The 20,273-nt window shown below is 36.2% G+C and overlaps 1 protein-coding gene across 4 annotated transcripts in view; it reads left to right on the top strand.

Moving 5' to 3' along the window:
- The window catches only part of LOC149845749 (SWR1-complex protein 4-like), an 82,974-nt gene extending 64,099 nt beyond the window's left edge, over positions 1-18,875 (top strand). The window contains exons 12-17 of one of the 4 annotated variants that reach the window (XM_089995971.1): positions 2,182-2,277; positions 17,760-17,840; positions 17,927-17,981; positions 18,102-18,136; positions 18,224-18,311; positions 18,512-18,875. In XM_089995971.1, coding sequence (XP_089852097.1) covers positions 2,182-2,277; positions 17,760-17,840; positions 17,927-17,981; positions 18,102-18,136; positions 18,224-18,304 — 348 coding nt within the window. In that variant the 3' untranslated portion in view covers positions 18,305-18,311; positions 18,512-18,875. Of the gene's footprint in view, positions 1-2,181; positions 2,278-17,759; positions 17,844-17,926; positions 17,982-18,101; positions 18,137-18,223; positions 18,312-18,506 lie in introns of all 4 variants that reach the window. The other 3 variants (XM_089995972.1, XM_089995969.1, XM_089995970.1) reach the window with 3 other exon arrangements.
- The last annotated feature ends 1,398 nt before the right edge of the window (positions 18,876-20,273 follow it).

Below are 20,273 nucleotides of genomic sequence, written 5' to 3'. Positions count from 1 at the left end.
TTGACTTTCTCTGAACCTTTGCCAATTTAGGTATAGCCATCAATAAACTAGGTCATCCAAGTGGTTTTTATGGTTTGTTTTCACCAATTAAAGTCATAACCTCGACTTGGTTTCTGCTAGTGAACTCTTCGAAATTTCAGGTTCTATCTTACGTTTGTTTTTTGCTACTTTTAAGATTTCTATTTTTTCTTACAGTTACTATTGCTGGTGATTGACATTACACTGCTTTTTTCTTTCATTTTTCTGACTTGGTGAACAAAAATGTTTCCTTTTGTTTATGTAGAAGACCTAAATAGATGGTAGAGATGTTTATTTTGTTACGATGAATGAAAACTGAAACCATTTGAGCCCTTGAAAGAAGTGCTAAGAAAGGAAGGCTTACAAAATTTTGATGTTTGCTGAAAATGCTGTATTGTCCTGGTTGTTTTCTTGGATAATCGTTTTGTTGGTACATTTTGTTAATATCAACTTTGATAGCAGTGCCATGTTGAAGTTTGCTTCAAGTAGGGCTGTCAATTGTTGGATCAGGGCTCTGTAAGGTTCATTTCAACCCTAATCAGCCCATATTAGTAGTAACCAGATTTGAATTTGGGTTGGATAGTTGTTGGGCCAGACATGAAAAGTCTTTTACCTGACCAAATATATACTTCAAACATCCAAAACCAGATATACTGGTTGGGCCTCATTAAGAATTCGGTTAATAAGGGTACTTTGTGGTTTTCTTTCCACTTCATTACCAAAAGCAACATGTTGATTCAGTGGTTGTGTCATTTCTTTCAAACAAGAGAGCAAATCCCATGCCTCATTATTTTTTTTCTAGCATCTGCATGTACTTACCTTGTATGCATGTGCGGATTGGGTATCTGTCATGGTCAATATTTTTCTGGGTTGGATTTCTGACCTTATTTTGTAATGCCATTTTCAAATCCAAACCCCTGCTCTGTCGGCTTCGAACATATGGCTGGAGATATTTTTATTTGGGTTTTCATATTTGTAATCACACCCTAAATCGGTATCCAGGATGTTCGCGTACCTGGCCCTAGGTCTGACTCATTTGTCAGCCAGCCCTAGCTTCAAGCGTTGGTAGTGCAACTTAGATTGGTCTTCTAGAGCATAAGCATTGCAATGTTTTTGTTTAGCTCATTATGAGGTTTAGATATAACGGTTCCAAGTTCTTATTTTGGTATATACTTCTTGTGGTGCTCGTATTATCAATTGTCTGCCCATGGATTTGGAATGGGTATTCAGTAATTAACTTACTGCCTATGTTTTCTTCTTTTGATAGGATTAAATCAATAAGTAAATTGGTTCATAAAAAATTTCTTACACTTTTTGTTTTCAATCAAACGAATCGGTGATTTTCTGGCAGAACTACCTGCACAGCCTGTGCTTTTTAATTTCTTGATTCATATTGCTTGATAAAGCATTGTTTCCTATAATCAACACTTAAGTTGTCCATTCATTTTCTGTTTCATTAATCTCTTGCTTCTGGTTCTATATCATCATGTATATCCTTTTGTGGTTTGTAAGTTGATTCCTCCTTGATGTGATACTGTTGAATATTCTCTTTTAGAATAAGCACCTCTTGTTTCTCTTCCATCCACCACTAATGATCCTTCGGATCTATGGTACTCTTTTTGTCTATGCTGCAGTCACTTGAAAAAAAATGTATGATTTCTGAACATGTAAATGATCTTTGTTACTAAATGTGGAAAACCTGTAGGTTTGCTCTAACAATTTCCCTTTTTGACAATTTTGGACATGTATACTGTGTATGCTTGTATCCATTGCTGCAGATGCATGCATTTGTGAACATGAGTGGCTTAATACTCCTTTCACTCTTGATGTGAAAGTGGTTCCTTTATTATATTCTGAAGAAGCATTTCCTTGTGCCTGCTAACCAATCCAGTTTTGCTTCAAAATCTCCCCTTGTGCTTGCTATTTCTTGAAAACATAGTTGTGTGCATATTATGATTGGGTTACTTACTTTCTATCAAACAATGCACATAAGTTTGCAGCCCTCAATCTTATTCTACTCTGGCAAATATGTTTCACGTTGCTACGATTAAGTTTTGCCAGGACTGTCATCTTTCCCTAGGGATTAATAATATACAACAATTATGTCCAAGTATTCTGTTACATTGTTGATTTTAACGTTGTCATGTGCCTTTTTTTTTGTAGGTTAATATTAAACCAAAAGTTCCTACAAAAGCCATTTGTGCAGAGCACCTAGAATTGAGGAAAGAAATTCTGATGCTCCTCAACCTTCAGAAGCAGGTCTGTTTTTTACGCGTCTTAACTTTAGCATCCTTCTTCCCATGATAGCACGTGACAAACTTGTTTTATTTGATTTTATGTATTTTTCTGATATTGCATGTTGGAGTCCTAAAATGCTGTACTTTTAACTAGGGAATGTTTATACTGGATTTGCATATTTAGTAATGTTTCCATGCATTGGGCCTCTAAAATATACAGATTATGTCTTATTTAAATCCTCACCTTTTATTCATGTCTGTCTTGGTTAGACTGTTAACCTAAACCCATAGGTTTAGACATGTAATCCTGTACATATATAGTTAGGGGTATTTTTGTCTTTTCCCATGTAAATCTGATTATTTTGTATTTTCTTTTTCTTTACTTTTATTTTTATTTTTTCTAATAATGTATTTATTCTCAAGCCTCATGTGCTTTTTGGGAATCTCGATAGAGTCATTGGGACTCTACCCAACGGCTATAATTCTAGCCATTGGGTAGGTCCCAACGGCTCTCTAGGAGCCTCTCGTGTATATAAAAAGGGGTTTACCCCCTCTCTCATTTGTGGTTTTCTCTAAGGGATTATTCCCCTATAACATTATTTATTTTATGTGTGTTCGCAGCCCTTTGTGGCTCATTCTTGTGTTTTCATGTGTTAAACCATAAGAAGTTATATTTTCAAAGTGTTCTCTTGCCCATAAGTGGCAATATTTGAAGTGGTGAGAAGATTGGGTCTTGCCTCGGGAAGCGTGTCCACCAACCTTCTTGAAGATTGGTCTTCTCTGGATGCATAGAGACATTGGTGCTTCAAAAGGTGTTTAAAGTTATTTCAAGTATTTATTCTTCTTACTCTCTCTTCTCTCTTGCTTTATATTCTTTGGTTCCATGGCCGACAAAGAAGTGGTCACGATAGTTCCAATCAAATTTGATGGAAAGAACTACAATTTATAGGCTATCACCATTAAAAGAATCCTTATTGGTAAAGGATTGTGGGAATATGTTGGTTCCGCAATTGAACCACAACTCACTCTCACTAAATCCATTAAAGAAAAGGATGAAACCATTAAGGAGGAAGTTCTCATAGGAGAAGAAAAGGAAAAGGCTCTTATGAGTTATAAGAAAGCCTTGAAATAATAAAAAATTGCCCATGCCAAGGTACTTTCCTTTTTCACGAAAAGTATGAACGAAGATATATATATATATATATATAATACTATTTTGGAGTTTGAGAGAGCCAATGAAGCATGACTCTTTATTAAACAAACATATACTCAATGCGATATCACATTTAGATGGGAGCTTCAAGACAAAACACAATTGTAAACAAGGTAACAAGAGTGTACTTTGGCGCTTTAAAGAAGTTGTGGGATCAAATGGCTAAGTTGGAGCCTATTTGGAAAACTCCTAAAGATGCTTAACTTAGAAAGAAACAAATAAACAACGAACAATTCTTTCAATTTATGAGAGGATTGAGACCCAAGTTTGAACAAATGAGAAGTAATATCATTCATAGTAGACAAGATGAGCTTCCTCTTATCCAAGAGAGTTTAGCTAAAGTTTGCATGGAAGAGATTAGATTAAGGTCTCAAAATGAAGCAAGAGAAGCCAAGGACAATGTGTTGGCCATTTCAAAACTGAAAGCCAACACCCATTAATACAAACCCCCACACTTTTATAAGAACAATAACTATGGGAAGAATCGTGTGTATGAGTGAAAAGAAAATAGAAGGAAAAGAGGAGGTATTTTTTGTCATAATTGTGGGGAACCAGGACATATTAAACCATTTTGTTCGAAATTTAAGAACAAAGAAAAAAAAAGGTTGCTTCGGTTGGTGCTTCCCAAGTTGATCAAGACTTTTCAAGTAACAATTTCAAATATGTCTCTTTCTCAACTCGTGGGGGCATTGCAACCTCTTCTCAAAGGACAATCTGTGACCGATGCCGTTGTCTCTTCCTCTTCTCCTCCAGGTATGGCTGTAACGCCCCGAAATCTTAACCCAAATTTTTGAGATTTTTTTTATACAGCGGAAACCAACCATACCATAGGGCTAAGCATTCCAGAACATTACAGGTGGAGCAAGACCAAAACATTCTTTTCATTTCAATATCAATGAAAATTAAGATCAGAGTTTCTCACACTATCCCTGGAACAGTAAATCCAAAATCCCGATCGAAACCTCATCCCGCAGTCGCTCCTAACTCCAACTCTTCACTTGAAAATTTATAGGAATTAGACTATAACTGTCTAAGTAGGAATTACTGTAATTCTTCTTTCAGGTATATCATGTGTCAAATATGTGATATGGGTGCGAAATGTGAATTTCAACCCATATAAGAATAAGTAAAGAACTACGCTACAAGAATCAATAATTTATCAAAAGCAATCTGGCAAGTATCATTAATAGCAATCATTTAAATATCCCATAACCATAGATACAAATTCATACAATGGTTCAGAAGAATGCAATTATGACAATTACATAATTCAGATAAGCGTTCTTACAACATGGTGCATCTATTATGCCAAAAAGAACATAAATCAATACCAAGAATTAAAGTTCAAGTAGAACAGAGCATTTAACATGCACTAGAAATTAAACATCATGCATCCACCAAACAGATAACAATTAAGAGAGCATATAACATATGCATGATCTAATGCATAGCAGGAAAATGCATGATACCACTTTCAATGCATGAATTCTTTTATTATCTTACCTTTAAGTTTTCTTTTCCTTTCCATATGCATGCGCTATTTAATGCATACATCTTTAAGTTCCTCTTTATAATTTTCATCGCCCGCGGATACACCAAACGGGTAAAATCCCCGAGGTCAAGTAGGTTCCCATGATAGCTTAGCACACAATTTGTATTTTATTACTGGGTTCTAAACTTAGCCCTCGACCGATATCAGGAAACTGCACCATCCATCAGAACATTAGACCTCCACATCTAATGTCGGGGACACAAGAGACACCCCACGCCCACAAGTGCCACTTCCTTGGTACCAAAACAAACTCACAGTTGTGACCAACACACCACTCCAGGGTAAAGTGACGTACTCTCCCTAAAACCGTGGTCAGGAAAAGGAACCTCAATATCGGGTTCAGGGGACCAAATTTACGCACACGGAGTTTTTGTATCATCACAATCTCCCCAAGACCAGAACTCTAAGATCTCCATTCTCCAGATGGATGATTCCAGAATGTATGTTACACTGTTCTTATTTATTATATTTTTATTAAGAGCCAATTATTGAGTCTTGCAATTAAGCATGCAAAAACTCGCATCTGCTCCTACGAGAACCATCACGAGACTCCAGCCCGTGAAAACACATCGAACAGTGTAATATAGAGCAATACAATCACATTTGCAAATCATGCAAAGTTAATCATAGGCTTGCAAATCAACATGCAACATAAACTCACAATCACTAATGCGTAGCTCTTCACGACCTACCACCCGTGGCAACCATAGAACAACACAATTAAAACCATCATGTAAATATGATTATTGCGATGCATTTAAACAATTAAAGAAAGAGTGAACCAAGGCTCAAGGCTCTCCAGGCCTGTGATGATTCATTTAGACCATCGATGCATCATATGCAAAAATCATAACAATATGCAATGTATGCAATGAGGTCAACATGCTTCCAAATGCACATTCATTCAAACCAATTTAACAATGTGCATGAGTTACCACAATCATATCATGTGTTCATCATCCATGTGCAAGTGCTTTCATGTAATCACTTAACACACATGCATTCATCCATAATTCATAAGTACATGAGAACATTTATGCATGATTGTACATGCCAAACACACATCAATTTCATGTATGCACATGTACTTGGAAACTGATTCATAAATGCACGATAATCAAACATGTCCCATAAATATAGGCACATGAAACTTTTCATTCATAACATATGTTAACATCCACCCACATGAACATAACCCGGACCTAGGAATTGAATTTCAGGGTTGCACACATTCATATCATGTATGCACCTGTACCAAAATAAGCTTTGCAATAACATATTAACAGAACAAGACATTCAAGAGAATGTATCTTAAATATTCACAATTAGGGAAAGGTAAACTATATGGTGTAACCTAATACAAAACCCATAGTCAACGTTACTTTAATCAAGTGAAGTCAATTCCTACTGTTTCAAGAAAATCAGAGTTGTGAAAGCAATTCATAATGGTGCAATAAAAATCAGTATGGTGAAAGCAGGTCATACTGTTGCAATACAGTTTAACTATATCTAATAAGAGGATAACAGGGTATGCTAGTATAACATGGTATGATAATCAGAATATCACAGGGTATACAATTTCTATTAACTGATCAGCATACACCAAGGTATTCAATTGACACAAACTGATTAACGAGGCATGCTATTAACATTAAAAAGGGTATTCAATTAACACTAATTGTTTAGAACATAACAGTGTAGTCAATTAACACTAACCGATATTCATTTTAGCAAGTATACTTCTAATGATTGCTCAATTTTGAACCTAACACTATATATGATTAGGTCATAGACGGTCATTCCTTTGTATTAAGAGTTTATAAACCATTGAGTAATTGCATAAACAGGTAGTACAAAGTTCAAATGTGCAGATTCAATGTTTTTCATATTAAACCTATATGCGGTATATATATATATATATTAAAGCTCTTTGTACTATATGATGAAAACAAAATGTGAAACATACACCAAGCAACAAGGAACTTGTCCTTCATACGGTCTTGCATAAGCCTGGGGTATGGCCAAGATAAGCATGTTCCTCTTTGACTGTGTTTCACAAATGATGACAGTTGCAAGATAAAAAAATGTTTTCTGCAAAGAATATGATATACTTGCCACTTTTTCTGAAATGGGCAGTAAAATCCCATACACATTTCATCTAGTGCACTTACTGACTCCTACAACTAGCACGCTCTATCTTTCATCTTGAATCCACAATGGGCCAATTCATGAAAATTTTGAAAAGAAAGTCGTAGAGTCTGCTTGCAACAATTTCAAGAAATGACATTTCTTTCATAACTTTTCTTCAGAGTGCAGGCAACGACTTCTGTCATTGGACTCAACAATGCAAACCTTTTTGGTCAATAACCTAACACAGAAACTTTTGGATACAGAATTTCTAATAGATAAAGATTTTAGCAGAACAACTTATAAGTAAAGGTTACATAGGAATCCAATCACAACTAACTCAATAAGTAGATCTTGAGTTTGATTTACAGAGATCAATTTAACAGAAAGACTTCATGCCCAAAAACAAGTGCAAGTTGGTCTGACGTAGGGTCTGGACCTTATACAGAATCACAATTTTTTTTTTGTATAAGCCAAAATATAAAACTAACCACTATATATATAAGTGCACCCTCACCGTTTGCTGATATGGTAAACAGGGAACCAAACGAAGGCTTCACGTGTGTGCAACCCAAACTCAAAATCGTGATTCTGCATTTTTGCACAACTTAAACCCACTCATAGGGGTCATGCTCAACGACTTCTCCTATTTAAACAGATAGGCTACGAAATCCCAACAGATCCTACATCAGAATCAAAAATCCCAAAAGGAATTTCGAACAACAACACAAGGCATACTTGAAATCGATACTTAAGCCAAAAGCACAAAAACCCTAGGCAGGGTAATTTAGAATAACCATGTGCTCTCGAAAAATATACTAAAAAACAAGAGCAAATATCAATAAGGTCATCTAAAATGTCAAAAGTCCCCAGAAAATGTGTCTTATAAGTCTTTTTCACCGAAGTATCAAGCCTACATTGCCTTAATACATTCTTACATGGAGCCTTCTAATTATAGTACAGCAAAGGAACAATTTGAATGGGTCGAAGCAATGACAACAGAATTAAATGCCTTAGAAAAGGTGAATACCTGGACTATTCAAGATATTCCGTCAGGCAAAAAGCCTATAGGTTGTCGATAGGTGTATAAAGTTAAAACCAAGAGTGACGACACGCTTGAAGGGTTTAAGGCTCGATTAGTTGCTAAAGGTTATTTCGAAGAATATGGAATATAATATGAAGAGACCTTTGCTCTAGTCGCTAGAATGACCACAGTTAGGACCTTAGTAGCTTGCCTCTGTAAAGAAATGACATATATATCAAATGGGTGTCAAAAATGCAATTTTCAATGAAAGCTTAGCCGAAGAAGTGTATATGGAACCACCACCTAGCATTAATATTCCTAAAAGAAAAGCTCTTTGTTTAAATAAGGCTTTGTATGGACTTAAATAAGCACCAAAAGCTTGGTATGACAAATTTAGTTAAGTTATGTTTGCTTTTGGTTTTCAATCTTGTCTTACTGACACAACTTTGTTTGTTAAGAATTCTGATGCATGTATTATTTGAAAAGAAGCACGAATATTTTCTAATGACTTGATAATAGTATTCACTTACAAAAAGTGCACTAAGGCATGTAACTGACATTAAATACACTAAAGACACAAGAAATATTGCAGCTTTATTATGAGGAAAACCTCACTGTACACAATGGGGCCTAACACCCCTTATTTATACTTACATATGAGAGGTCTAGCCGTTGGGCATCTCCCATCGGCTCTAATTAGAGCCGTTGGTCAACAATCAACTCAAAAAGAAAAAGCAGAAAATATAAAAGAAAAAGAAAGAAAAGAAAAAAAGATAAAAAATACAAAATGAAGAAAATAAAAAATGCAAGGAAATAAATAACATAAAGTGCCACATATTCCTAACTATATATATTTATATATATGTCTATATATAGACATACTCTTACATAATTGAATTAAGAAGAGTATGTGTATATATATAAGCACACATATATATATATATATATACATACATAGTTAAGTATATGCGTATTGTACATGTATTTCTAACACATTCCCTCAAACTTATGATGCAATCACCGAAAGTTTGTCAAGAAGGAAATTGAATCTTGGTGAACAGAGAGCCTTGGTGAAGAAATCAACGAGTTGATATTCTGATGTCACATACGAGTGATCAATTGTCTTCTTCAAATATTCTTCACGAACAAAATGGTAGTCCATTTCTATATTGCTTAGTCCGTTCATGAAACATGTGATTCCGAGCAATGTATATGGAACTTTTGTTGTCACAACATAATCTCGTAGGATTCTGAAGATGTACTCCCATATATGTAATTAGTTGTTTGAGCCAAACGATTTCTATGGTGGTGGTCGTCATTGCTCTATACGCAACTTTTATAGATGACAATGACACATTTTGTTGGGGCATTCCCTACTGAGCGACGCGCTGTACTCTATAGGCCCGGAGGCAGTGATAAATGGGCAAGGGTTGCTAGGTCGTCGCCCGGAAGCGATGCGTCACACCGGGCGCCCGGGTGTGGTGTCAAATAGGCAAGGGTTCCCTCACTTTGTTGGACGGGTGGGGGTAAAGAAGTTAGTTAAGACCATAAAATTAGGTTAGCCACTTGGAACATAGGATCTTTAATTGGTAAGTTGGTAGAGTTAGTAGATGTTATGTGTAGGAGAAAAATTGATATTTTATGTCTACAAGAGACCAAATGGGTAGGTGAGAAAGCAAAAGTGATAGAACCTTGGGGATATAAGATTTGGTATACAGGAATAAATAGGAATGGAGTAGGGATTGTTATTAGTCGTGAGTTTATAGATAATGTAGTTGAGGTCCGTAGGAAGGGTGATAGGATTTTACTTATTAAATTAGTATTAGGTACGGATATTATTAATATTATTAGTGTTTATGCACCTCAAGTAGGTTTAGATGATTCCATTAAGCGTCAATTTTGGGAAGATTTAGATGGAGTAGTACAAGGGATATCTTATGGAGAAAGGCTTTTCATCGGCGGTGACCTTAATGGGCATGTAGGCATTAGTAGGGATGGATTTGAGAGTATCCATGGAGGCTATGGTATAGGAGAAAAAAATGAAAGTGGAGAAAGGATTTTAGATTTTGGTTTGTCCTATGATATGATCTTAGCAAACACTTGGTTTAAGAAGATGGAGTCTCACCTAGTAACATTTAAAAGTGGGGTTAATACGAGTCAGATAGATTTTTTCCTACTTAGAAAGAGAGATAGGGGTTGTTGCATCGATTGTAAGGTTATACCGGGAGAAAGTATAGCTACACAACATAGAGTCTTAATTTTAGATCTTAGAATTAGACAATGCCGCAAAAGGCATAGACATATGATAGATCCTAGAATTAAGTGGTGGGCACTGAAAGAAACTAAACAAAGAATGTTTGTAGAGCGGGTAGTTAAGGAAGTTGATTGGTGTCTCGAGGAGGATTCAGAATCAATGTGGAATAAGATAGTAGGTGGCATGAGAAATGTGGCTAAGGAGGTATTGGGTGAGTCTAAAGGCGGTGCACCGCTAGGTAAAGATACATCGTGGTGGAACGAGGATGTCAAATTAGCTATTAAGTTTAAAAGAGAGTGTTATAGAAATCTAAGTAAAAGTCGTGATAATGAGAATTTGGAGAAGTATATGATAGCAAAGAAGGAAGCTAAAAAAGTAGTTCAGAATGCGAGGGATAAGGTATATAAGGAGGTTTATGACAAGTTGGATACCAAAGAGGGCGAGAAGGATATTTATAGGCTTACAAAGATGAGAGATAGAAAATCGAGGGATCTGAGTATGGTTAGATGTATCAAAGATGAAACGCAAAGGGTTTTAGTCAAAGATGAGAAGATTAAGGAGAGATGGAAAGATTATTTTGATAAGCTATTTAATGAAAGTCATGCTCAGGATCTTGGAGACTTTTCCATTCCTTTTCATGAGATGAATCGTGACTTCATGCGCAAGATTCAAAAGAAAGAAATTGTAGAGGCTTTGAAGAAAATGAAATAAAGAAGGGCAGTGGGCCCAGATGGTATACCTATCGAGGCTTGGAAATGCTTGAGTGAGAAAGGTTTAGAATGGTTGACAAATCTTTTTAACAAGATTTGGCGGATAAATAAGATGCCGAATGAGTGGAAGAAGAGTACTTTGGTGCTTCTATATAAGCATAAGGGTGATATACAAGATTGCACAAACTATCGTGGTATAAAACTCACGAGTCATACTATGAAACTTTGGAAGAGGGTGATTGAGTCTAGGTTGAGGAAGATTGTCATGATATCGGAGAATCAATTTGGTTTTATGCCTGAAAGATTAACTATGGAAGCTATACATCTTCTTAGACAACTTATTGAGATAAATAAAGAGAGGAACAAAGATTTGCATATGGTTTTTATTGATTTAGAGAAGGCATACGATAGAGTACCTAGGGACATTCTCTGGTGGACAATGATGAAGAAAGGTGTTTCTCTCAAGTACATTAGTATAATTAAAGATATGTATGAAGGAGTAGTAACCAATGTCCGCACTTGTGGAGGGGTGACAACCAATTTTCCTATAACGGTTGGGTTACATCAAGGATCTGCTTTAAGCCCTTTCCTATTTGCTATAGTGATGGATGAGCTTACGAGATCAATTCAAGAAAATGTGTCGTGGTGTATGTTGTTTGCTGATGATATTGTTTTGATTGATGAGTCTAGAGTTGGGGTTAATGCTAAGTTAGAATTATGGAGGCAGACATTGGAAGCAAGAGGTTTTAAGTTGAGTAAGAGTAAGACAAAATACATGGAATGTCGATTTAGTAAGCAACGAAGTGGTGATGAGAGTGTAGTGAAGCTTGGTGAACAAGAAATACCGGTGGATGATTCTTTCAAATATTTGGGATCTATCATTCAAAAGTATGGAGAAATTGATGAAGATGTAAATCATAGGATAAAGGTTGGGTGGATGAAATGGAAGAGTGCAACTGGAGTGTTGTGCGATCGTAGAATGCTATTGCGGTTGAAGGGAAAGTTTTATAGGACGACTATTAGGCCCACTTTACTATATAGTACGGAATGTTGGGCTGCCAAGAGACATCATATTCAAAAAATGAGTGTCGCTGAGCGTATGCTGAGATGGATGTGTGGAAATACAATAAAAGATAAGATTCGAAACGAGGAGATACGTAAGAAGGTAGGTGTTGCACCCATTGAAAATAAGATGAGAGAGAATCGTTTATGGTGGTTTGGACATATTTGACGAAGCCCTAATGATGCTCCAGTTAGAAGGATGGAGAAATGGGAAAATATATTAGTTAAAAGAGGTCGGGGTAGGCCTAGGAAGACATGGATGGAAGTGATAGGAAAGGATATGAATGCTTTGAACCTCTCCGAGGACATGACATTGGATAGAAATGAATGGAGGAGAAGGATTCATGTGGAAGACCCAGAATGATTTTCTTTGTTGGTTCATATCGCCGACCCCAATTGTTTTGGGATGAAGGCGTAGTTGTTGTTGTTGTTGTTGTAATGACACATTTTGTTGTTTTTTTACATTTCCACGAAATCAGGGACTCCCCTAAAAATATACAGAAACCAGTTGTTGAACGTCTGATATTCGGATCCCCTCCCCAATCAGCATCTGAATAAGCAATAAGATGTAATGAGTAAGATGAGTATAGAAAGATTCCCTTATTGATGGTTCCTTTAATGTATTTAATGATTCTCATGACTGCACCCATATGAGCTGATGTTGGAGTATGCTGGAACTGATTGGCCACATGAACTGCATGAGCTATATCAGGTCTTGTAATACTTAGATACATGAGAGATCCTGCCAGTTGTCTGAATGGAGTTGGATTGTCCAAAGGAACATTTAGATTGTCTTTTGGAATACACAGTGAGTTTATTCGTAGATCTATCAGATCTGCGAATGATAATTTGTTCGGAGGGAGCTTCTAACAATTCATGAGCATTTAGATTTTCAGTGGTTATGTCTCTATTTCTTCTAGTTTATACTATTGGTTCAACTGTTGTTTCTCTCTCAATAGAGGAGTCTATAAGAGTGACCTGACTATCATTATCCTCATAATTAGAGAGTAACTGGAATAAGGAGTAAACAACGTTTACATTTTGTGACATACATCCTTCAAATCCACTCTCATTTTCAATGAAATTAACATTTCTTGAAACAAAAAGTTTATCATTTTTTATATCATAGCATTTAAACCCCTTTTGTGATTCAGAATAACCAATAAAGCACAAAGAATAGCTTTGGAAGATAATTTGTCTCCTTTATCATTTAAAACATAACATTTACAACCAAAGATTCTAAGCTTTTGATAGTCAGGTTTATACTTAAATAATTTTTTAAAGCGAATTTCATTTCATAGAGATTTTGAGGGCATTCTATTGATGGGATATACTGAGGTTATGACCGCTTCGGCCCAAAAGTTTTTGGGAACATTTCTAAAAATAAGTAATGTCCTTGTAGTCTCTATAATGTCTATATTTTCTTTTTGAAAGTCCGTTTTTAGGGTTTTAATCTTGCTTTCAAATTGAGTTTTGATCATGTTATGAAAATGTTTAAAGGATGCAAACACATCGGATTTAAATTTAAGAAAATAAATCCAACAATATCTAGTATAATCATTAATGAACACAACATAGTAGGAGAATCCTCCTTTAGAAATTACAAGAGCAGGACCCCACACATCCGAATGGACCAACTCAAAAGACATGGAAGAGTAAAAAGTTCTTTGTCCAAAAGGCAATGATATCATTTTTTCAAGTATGCATTCCTTACATTCAAAATTGTCTTTACAAAGACCCTTAGTGATAGATACAAAATTTAATTTCCTTACATTTGGGTGACCAAGTCTATGATGTCAAACTTGGATATCTTTTGTTTAAGCAATATTACAAAAAGATTCTTTTGGAATTCACAACGAGTTCATGTAATAAAGATCTCCTTGCCTAGAACCTTTCCTAATCAATTTTCTGGACCGATAATCCTGCACTCAACATTTGTTTGATGAGAATACAATATCACATCCGTGATCCGAGATTTGAGATACAGAAAGTAAGTTAAGATGTAGTTTTGGTATAAATCTAACTTTTGGGATGTAAAACTTATTGTGTTTAGTCAAATCATTTTTAAAATTTCCAATACCCTTTATTTTCAAAGACGTTCCATTGGCAGTAGAGACAAAATATGCATTTGAGTTAGGTTGACATTCAGATAGAATAAACTTATGTGGGGTCATATGAAATGAAGCTCCAGAATCAAGAAGCCAAGAACACATACCAGGAGTTGGAGAAGATGCAATGGCCGTTCCTAATGTAGATCCTTTAAATAATGGTTATTGTGCCTTCGTTAATTGTGCCAATGATTTGGAGAGATCTTTGAGGCTTATGGTGTCTTCCTCTTGCTTTAATGGAGCCGCCACAACCCTCTTTTCATTAGGTCTATAGTCCTTTTTGAATCTAGGACATTGGGGTTTGATGTGACCGGGCTCATGACAATTATGACAAATTACTTTGTATTCTCTTCTATTTTGATTTTTATTGAAGTGAGGAGGCCTATAGGGCTTGATATGATTTTCGGGTTTGGAGGCGACAAGGGCACAATCATCTTCTTGAGTGATACTAGATGTAACAAGAACATTATCACTCTTGCTCATATTAAGTCTAGTCTCTTCTTCACTAAGTTTAGTGAGAATTTCATGAATAGGAGGAGGTGATGAGGAAGATAGCAAAGAGGCTCTAGTTTGTTCAAACTCGGGTCTCAATGCATACAGAAAAGCAAAAAGTCTATCTTCTTCAACTTGAGCCCTCTACATCTCAATACATTTTCCTTCCCATTTTGGCTCAAATTAAGCGAGTTGAGTTGAAATGAAAGATAATTCAATAAAGTAGTCTCTAACATTCTTTATCTCCTTGTTTGATGGTTCTAGCTTTTTCTTAGAGATAATACTTATGAGCCCATATCTTTTTCAGTAAACATACCTTTAAGATATTCTCATGCTTTACTTGCCTTTTTGTAACATAAAAGATTTGAGGCAATCTTGGTTTCAACCCCACTTAGCATCCACGATAATTTTTTTTTGCATTTTTCATGTCTCATTCATCTAATTTTTTATAGTATTCCTCCATTGCTTTTTTTCTTCCTTTTCCTTCGAGATTCGTCTCAACATTGTTTTCATATGTAGTAAGTTTAGGAGTAGGTTCGAAGATAGTACCTCGAACGTACCCCCGTAATCCTTGACCTTTTATGAATGTCTCCAAATGTCCTGCCCAAATGATGTAGTTGCTACCGTCAAGCTTGAATGGTGGAACAAAATTGGAGTTGCTAGAATTATGAGGCAAGAATTCAACCATATTGAAGAGGAAAGAATTACAATCAAAGGAGGATCACCGGCACACTTTACGAAGCAGCCTCCACGAGTGAATGTAAGCAAAGTAGCCAACCTGGCTCTGATACCATGAAAAGAAGCACAAATAATGGTGCTAATAAGTTTAGTAATAACTTGATAATAGTATTCACTCACAAAAAGTGCACTAAGGCACGTAATTGTCATGAAATACACTAAAGACACATAAGAAATATTGTAGCTTTATTATGAGAAAACCTCACTATACAATGGGGCCTAACACCCCTTATTTATACTTACATATGAGAGGTCTAGCCGTTGGGCATCTTCCAACTGGTCAACAGTCAACTCAAAAAGAAAAAGCAAAAAAGAAAAATGAAAAAAAAAGAAAAAAATGCAAAAAGAAGAAAATAAAAAATACAAGGAAATAAATAACATAAAGTGCCACCTATATACGTATATTCTTAACTATATATATTTATATATATTTATATATATGTCTATATATAGACATACTCTTACATAATTGAATTAAGAAGAGTATGTGAATATATATAAGCACATATATATATATACATATATAGTTAAGTATATACGTACTGTACATGTATTTCTAACATTATTATTCTTTTCCTCTATGTAGACGACATGATCATCACTGAAAGTGATAAACAAGGAGTTGACAACATTAATTTTTTTTTTCAAAATACACTTTGAAATGAGTGATTTAGGTTTTTTAAAATTTTTTCTTGGTATAGAAGTTGTTTATTCCTTTAGAGGCTATTTGCTAACTCAATCTAAATTTGCTCTAGATATTGTTGACAGGTCTGATATCTCAGATGAAGAACAAGTCAACACTCTCGAAGTTGTAAATATCAAAATGGAGATTGATGATGGAGAACCACTTGAAAATCCAACACCTTACAGACAACTTGTCAGGGCACTGTCTTAACTCTCCATTACAAGACCTGACATTGCGCATGTTGTTCACACAATAAGCCAATTTCAGTATGCTCCTACCACTGTTCATATGAGAGCTATTTTACGTATTATTGAATATATTAAAACCTTCATTTTTCGAAAACTTTTCTTGTCTGTTTCTTCCTCCTTAGATCTAATTGCTTATATTGATGCAGATTTGGGAGGTAATCTCAATAATCGACACTTAACTACTGGTTTTTGTATTTTTTTAGGTGAATCGTTGATCTTTTGGAGGTGCAATAAGCAACAAAAAGTCTCTCTCATCAACTGAAGCCGAGTACAGAGCTATGACCACAACTACTATGGTAGTAGTTTAGCTAAGACACTTGCTTCATGACATGGGTGTTCAAGGTACAGAAGCATCACGACTATGCTGCGACAACAAAAGTTCTATTTACATCGCCAACAACCGGACGTTCCACAAACAAACCAAGCACATCGAGATGAATTGTCATTATGTACGAGAGGAATTTCTACACGGCATCATTGATTTTTCCTATGTTTCTTCAGAATATCAACTGACAGACTTCTTTACCAAACCTCTTGTTGCTCCTCGATCTCACTTTCTCTTGGACAAACTTTCAGTTATCCAACCGTAAGTTTGAGGGAGAGTGTCAAATTAAATATAATAACCTAGGCTAACTAGGAATCTTTGTTATTTTATTTTTAGTTTAGTTAGCATAGGCCTAGTTTAGTTAGAATATGATTTTTTTGTCTTTACTTTTACTTTATAGTCTTTTTGACTAGTCAATATTTGACTTAGTAAAAAAAGACGTTGGGCTCTCAACGGCTTTGTTTAGAGCCGTTGGAAGCCCAACGACTCCCTCCTCCAAGCCCATTCATTGTGTATAAATGTGGGGCTTTGCCTTGTCATAATGTAATGCTTTCTCTGGTGAGATTTTCAATCAATAATATATATTCTTTTCTCTTTGTTGTTGCATGCCCTTTTTTGGGTATTTTGTATGAACCTTTGTGGTTCTTGTGAGCTTTCTTGACACTTTGGTTGGAGCTCTTTGAAGTGTTGTTTGGTGGTGATCCAAGAACTCATCTTCTTGCAGTTTCGCTGTCTCTAAAGGTTGTTTATTAGTTTCTGTTTGGGCAAGGATTTATAGGCTTCCTACCGGGGCCGGTGCAAAACAGATTGCAGAAAGTCTAATGACAAACTGGTGATCATGGTTGATAAACCAATGCATATGGATAGACTACACACAGTTTTTTGTGTTTATGTTTGTATTTCTCCTTTCCATGAAATTTCCGATTCCGATCTATTCATACATGTTTGTATTCTTCCATGTACCAGCTTCAGTATAAGGAGGCTGAAGCTTCAGCTTCTCGTGACAGCCAGTATGGTGACTTAGGCCCAACACTAAGCACTCCTAAGGTAGCAGTACATAGTAAATGGTTCTCACATTCGTTTCATGCAGGTGGTGTGAATCCTTTTCTTAACATTTCAAATTTGTATGACAGCGTGCCCATCGTGGAGGTGATCAACCATTTCAGCAAGACTCTGTTGGGTTCACAGGTAAACTGATCAGCTTCCACTGCAACTGATTGGTTTATGTTACAGTACTACCTGTGTATTTTCCCTGCAGTAAGTTCATTTCGTATTTATGTGATTGTTGTTTGCATTTCCTATTTTTAGGTGAAAGAGTTGGTAAAAGAGAGCATAAACGGAAGGTATCTCATTAGCAACCAATGCATTTTTCTCCATCTTTATGTGGTAACTTGAATTCAGTCTTATTTTAGTGTTTCTGCTGTATCAAGGCTCTTGGAAGATATTCTGATGGTCCACCTTCATCCCCTCAGACAAAGAGGGCCCGCAAGTTGAAGACATCTGATGGGTGATTAAGAGGTGCACATTGACTCTATGATGCATGCCACATCCTAATACATTATATAATTTTGTATTTTTTTTTTTGCTTGATACATTCCGTGTGTCATATGCCCTACTTGATGATAACATTAATTGTCCTAATCTTTGTTCTCAGGCTATTCCTAGTTGTCTTCTCATCTTGTAATGTACCTTTTATCTTGTAAATTTTTTAAGTGCAGAAGCTATTAGCAGGCGCTATTTCTTCCAGGTCTGGCTGATAAAACTGGCAAGGTGATGATCCCTTGCACAATCTCAAAACAATCTATTGAAAAGTTTGCCGTCCAATGACAGCACTCATCCAGTATGGTCACTTCCATGATTGGCTGTTTGATATTAATCACAAGGATTCACTGGAGATACATGCGTGCTGCCACATAAAGTAGTCCAGTGGCTCCTTCTACCCATGAAAATGCCTAATTTGTATCATGTTTCTGAGAATTGCATGTTAATATTGTGATTGTCATCGTGCATCATTGAAGGCCTTTTGTAATGTTTGATGTATAATAGAGTTATCACTGAACAAATGGCAGTATTTTCTGAAAACTCTCTGTGGTAGTGTAGTTTTTCTTGATTGGTTAGAGAGAGTTTATGGCGTTCCGTTGCCTGTTGCATTTTAAGTTTTTGCGAACATGACAATTCTGTTAGAGGGCGTTTGATGGGGCAGGGTGCAACAGTTAGCGAGGACTTTTGCATGCCAAATCACGTGGACCCCACAGCGCCCATCAAACGCTGAAAAATTCTATCATATCCTGCCAAAATGGGACGCAACAGTCCTTTATACCCATTTTGTCCTGGACACACTCGTCTAGAATAAGTGTGCAGTCATCAAATGTAGTCATCTTTTGTATTACATGTATCTCCATGCATTATCAAGCTGCTAAAAATTAGTTGAACGCCAAGCTGCATCCAGGCACCTTTGGTTCGTATTCACCACTCTTTCCCATCCTCTCAACGTTGTCCCTCGTGCTTTTTTGTTTATTACCTGAAGCGACCTCACCCAGCACAAAGACTTGGTCACGCTAGCTCAGGCTGTCATACCTGTGGTCGTGCTGACGTCTAGGACCCTGCTATAGCATAAACTTAAGATAGAAGATTGTTTGCCACACTATGATGAAATTGATATTCCATCACTCCTATAAACAATCTGTCCAAACTCAGCATCACCAAAGACTGCACACCCCAAAGTAATGCTTCCCATATTGTAACATCAGGCTCCACAGAAATACTCTCGATGACATCATATGCTTCTTGCTACACACCTATTCTGATGATAAAGATCAACCATGCATGTAGTGCTTAATATCAAGCATGGCACTGTGCACCTTATTAGATCAAGGCGCTTGGCTCCCTCTCCCTCTGCCACTAGAGCATCTCTTCAAACATGTTCATCGCTCGTTTGCAATGCCCATGCATGTCCAAACCTCCAAGGAAGGAATTCTCGAAGCAACAATTTTCCTAGGCATGCTTCTGAAAATCAGTGTTGTTTCTGTATCGCGGCACTCATGTGGCTTTTAGTATTACATTGAGTTCCAAGCCTCTGATCTATGCTTTGTCCTCTCATGCTACATGTCACAGGCTTAAAAGTGAAGGCTCCCGTGACACACCTCAGTACTCCCTAACGCAGGAGGGAGGGTCTTTCAAGCACACAAGCAATTGCTTGGCGAGCTTACGGCCACAGTATTACATGCACACGTGTGTACAATCATATATATATATATATATATATATATATATATATATATATATATATATATATATATATATATATATATATATATAGAGAGAGAGAGAGAGAGAGAGAGAGAGAGAGAGAGAGAGAGAGAGGAATGCAAGAAGAAAAGTAAACAAATTTTTTTATTAGTAACAGAAAATGTGTACAAAGGAAGGGGTCTCCTATCTCTTAGTACACGGGGTATCTTAGGGCAAAGCCCATTACAATTA

The sequence above is a fragment of the Nuphar pumila genome, chromosome 2 (assembly GCF_984573655.1).
Source record: "Nuphar pumila chromosome 2, dmNupPumi1.hap1.1, whole genome shotgun sequence".
In the NCBI taxonomy this organism is placed as follows: Eukaryota; Viridiplantae; Streptophyta; class Magnoliopsida; order Nymphaeales; family Nymphaeaceae; genus Nuphar; species Nuphar pumila.
The sequence above is the reverse complement of the archived record's forward strand: the minus strand, read 5'-3'. Positions and strand labels throughout refer to the sequence as shown.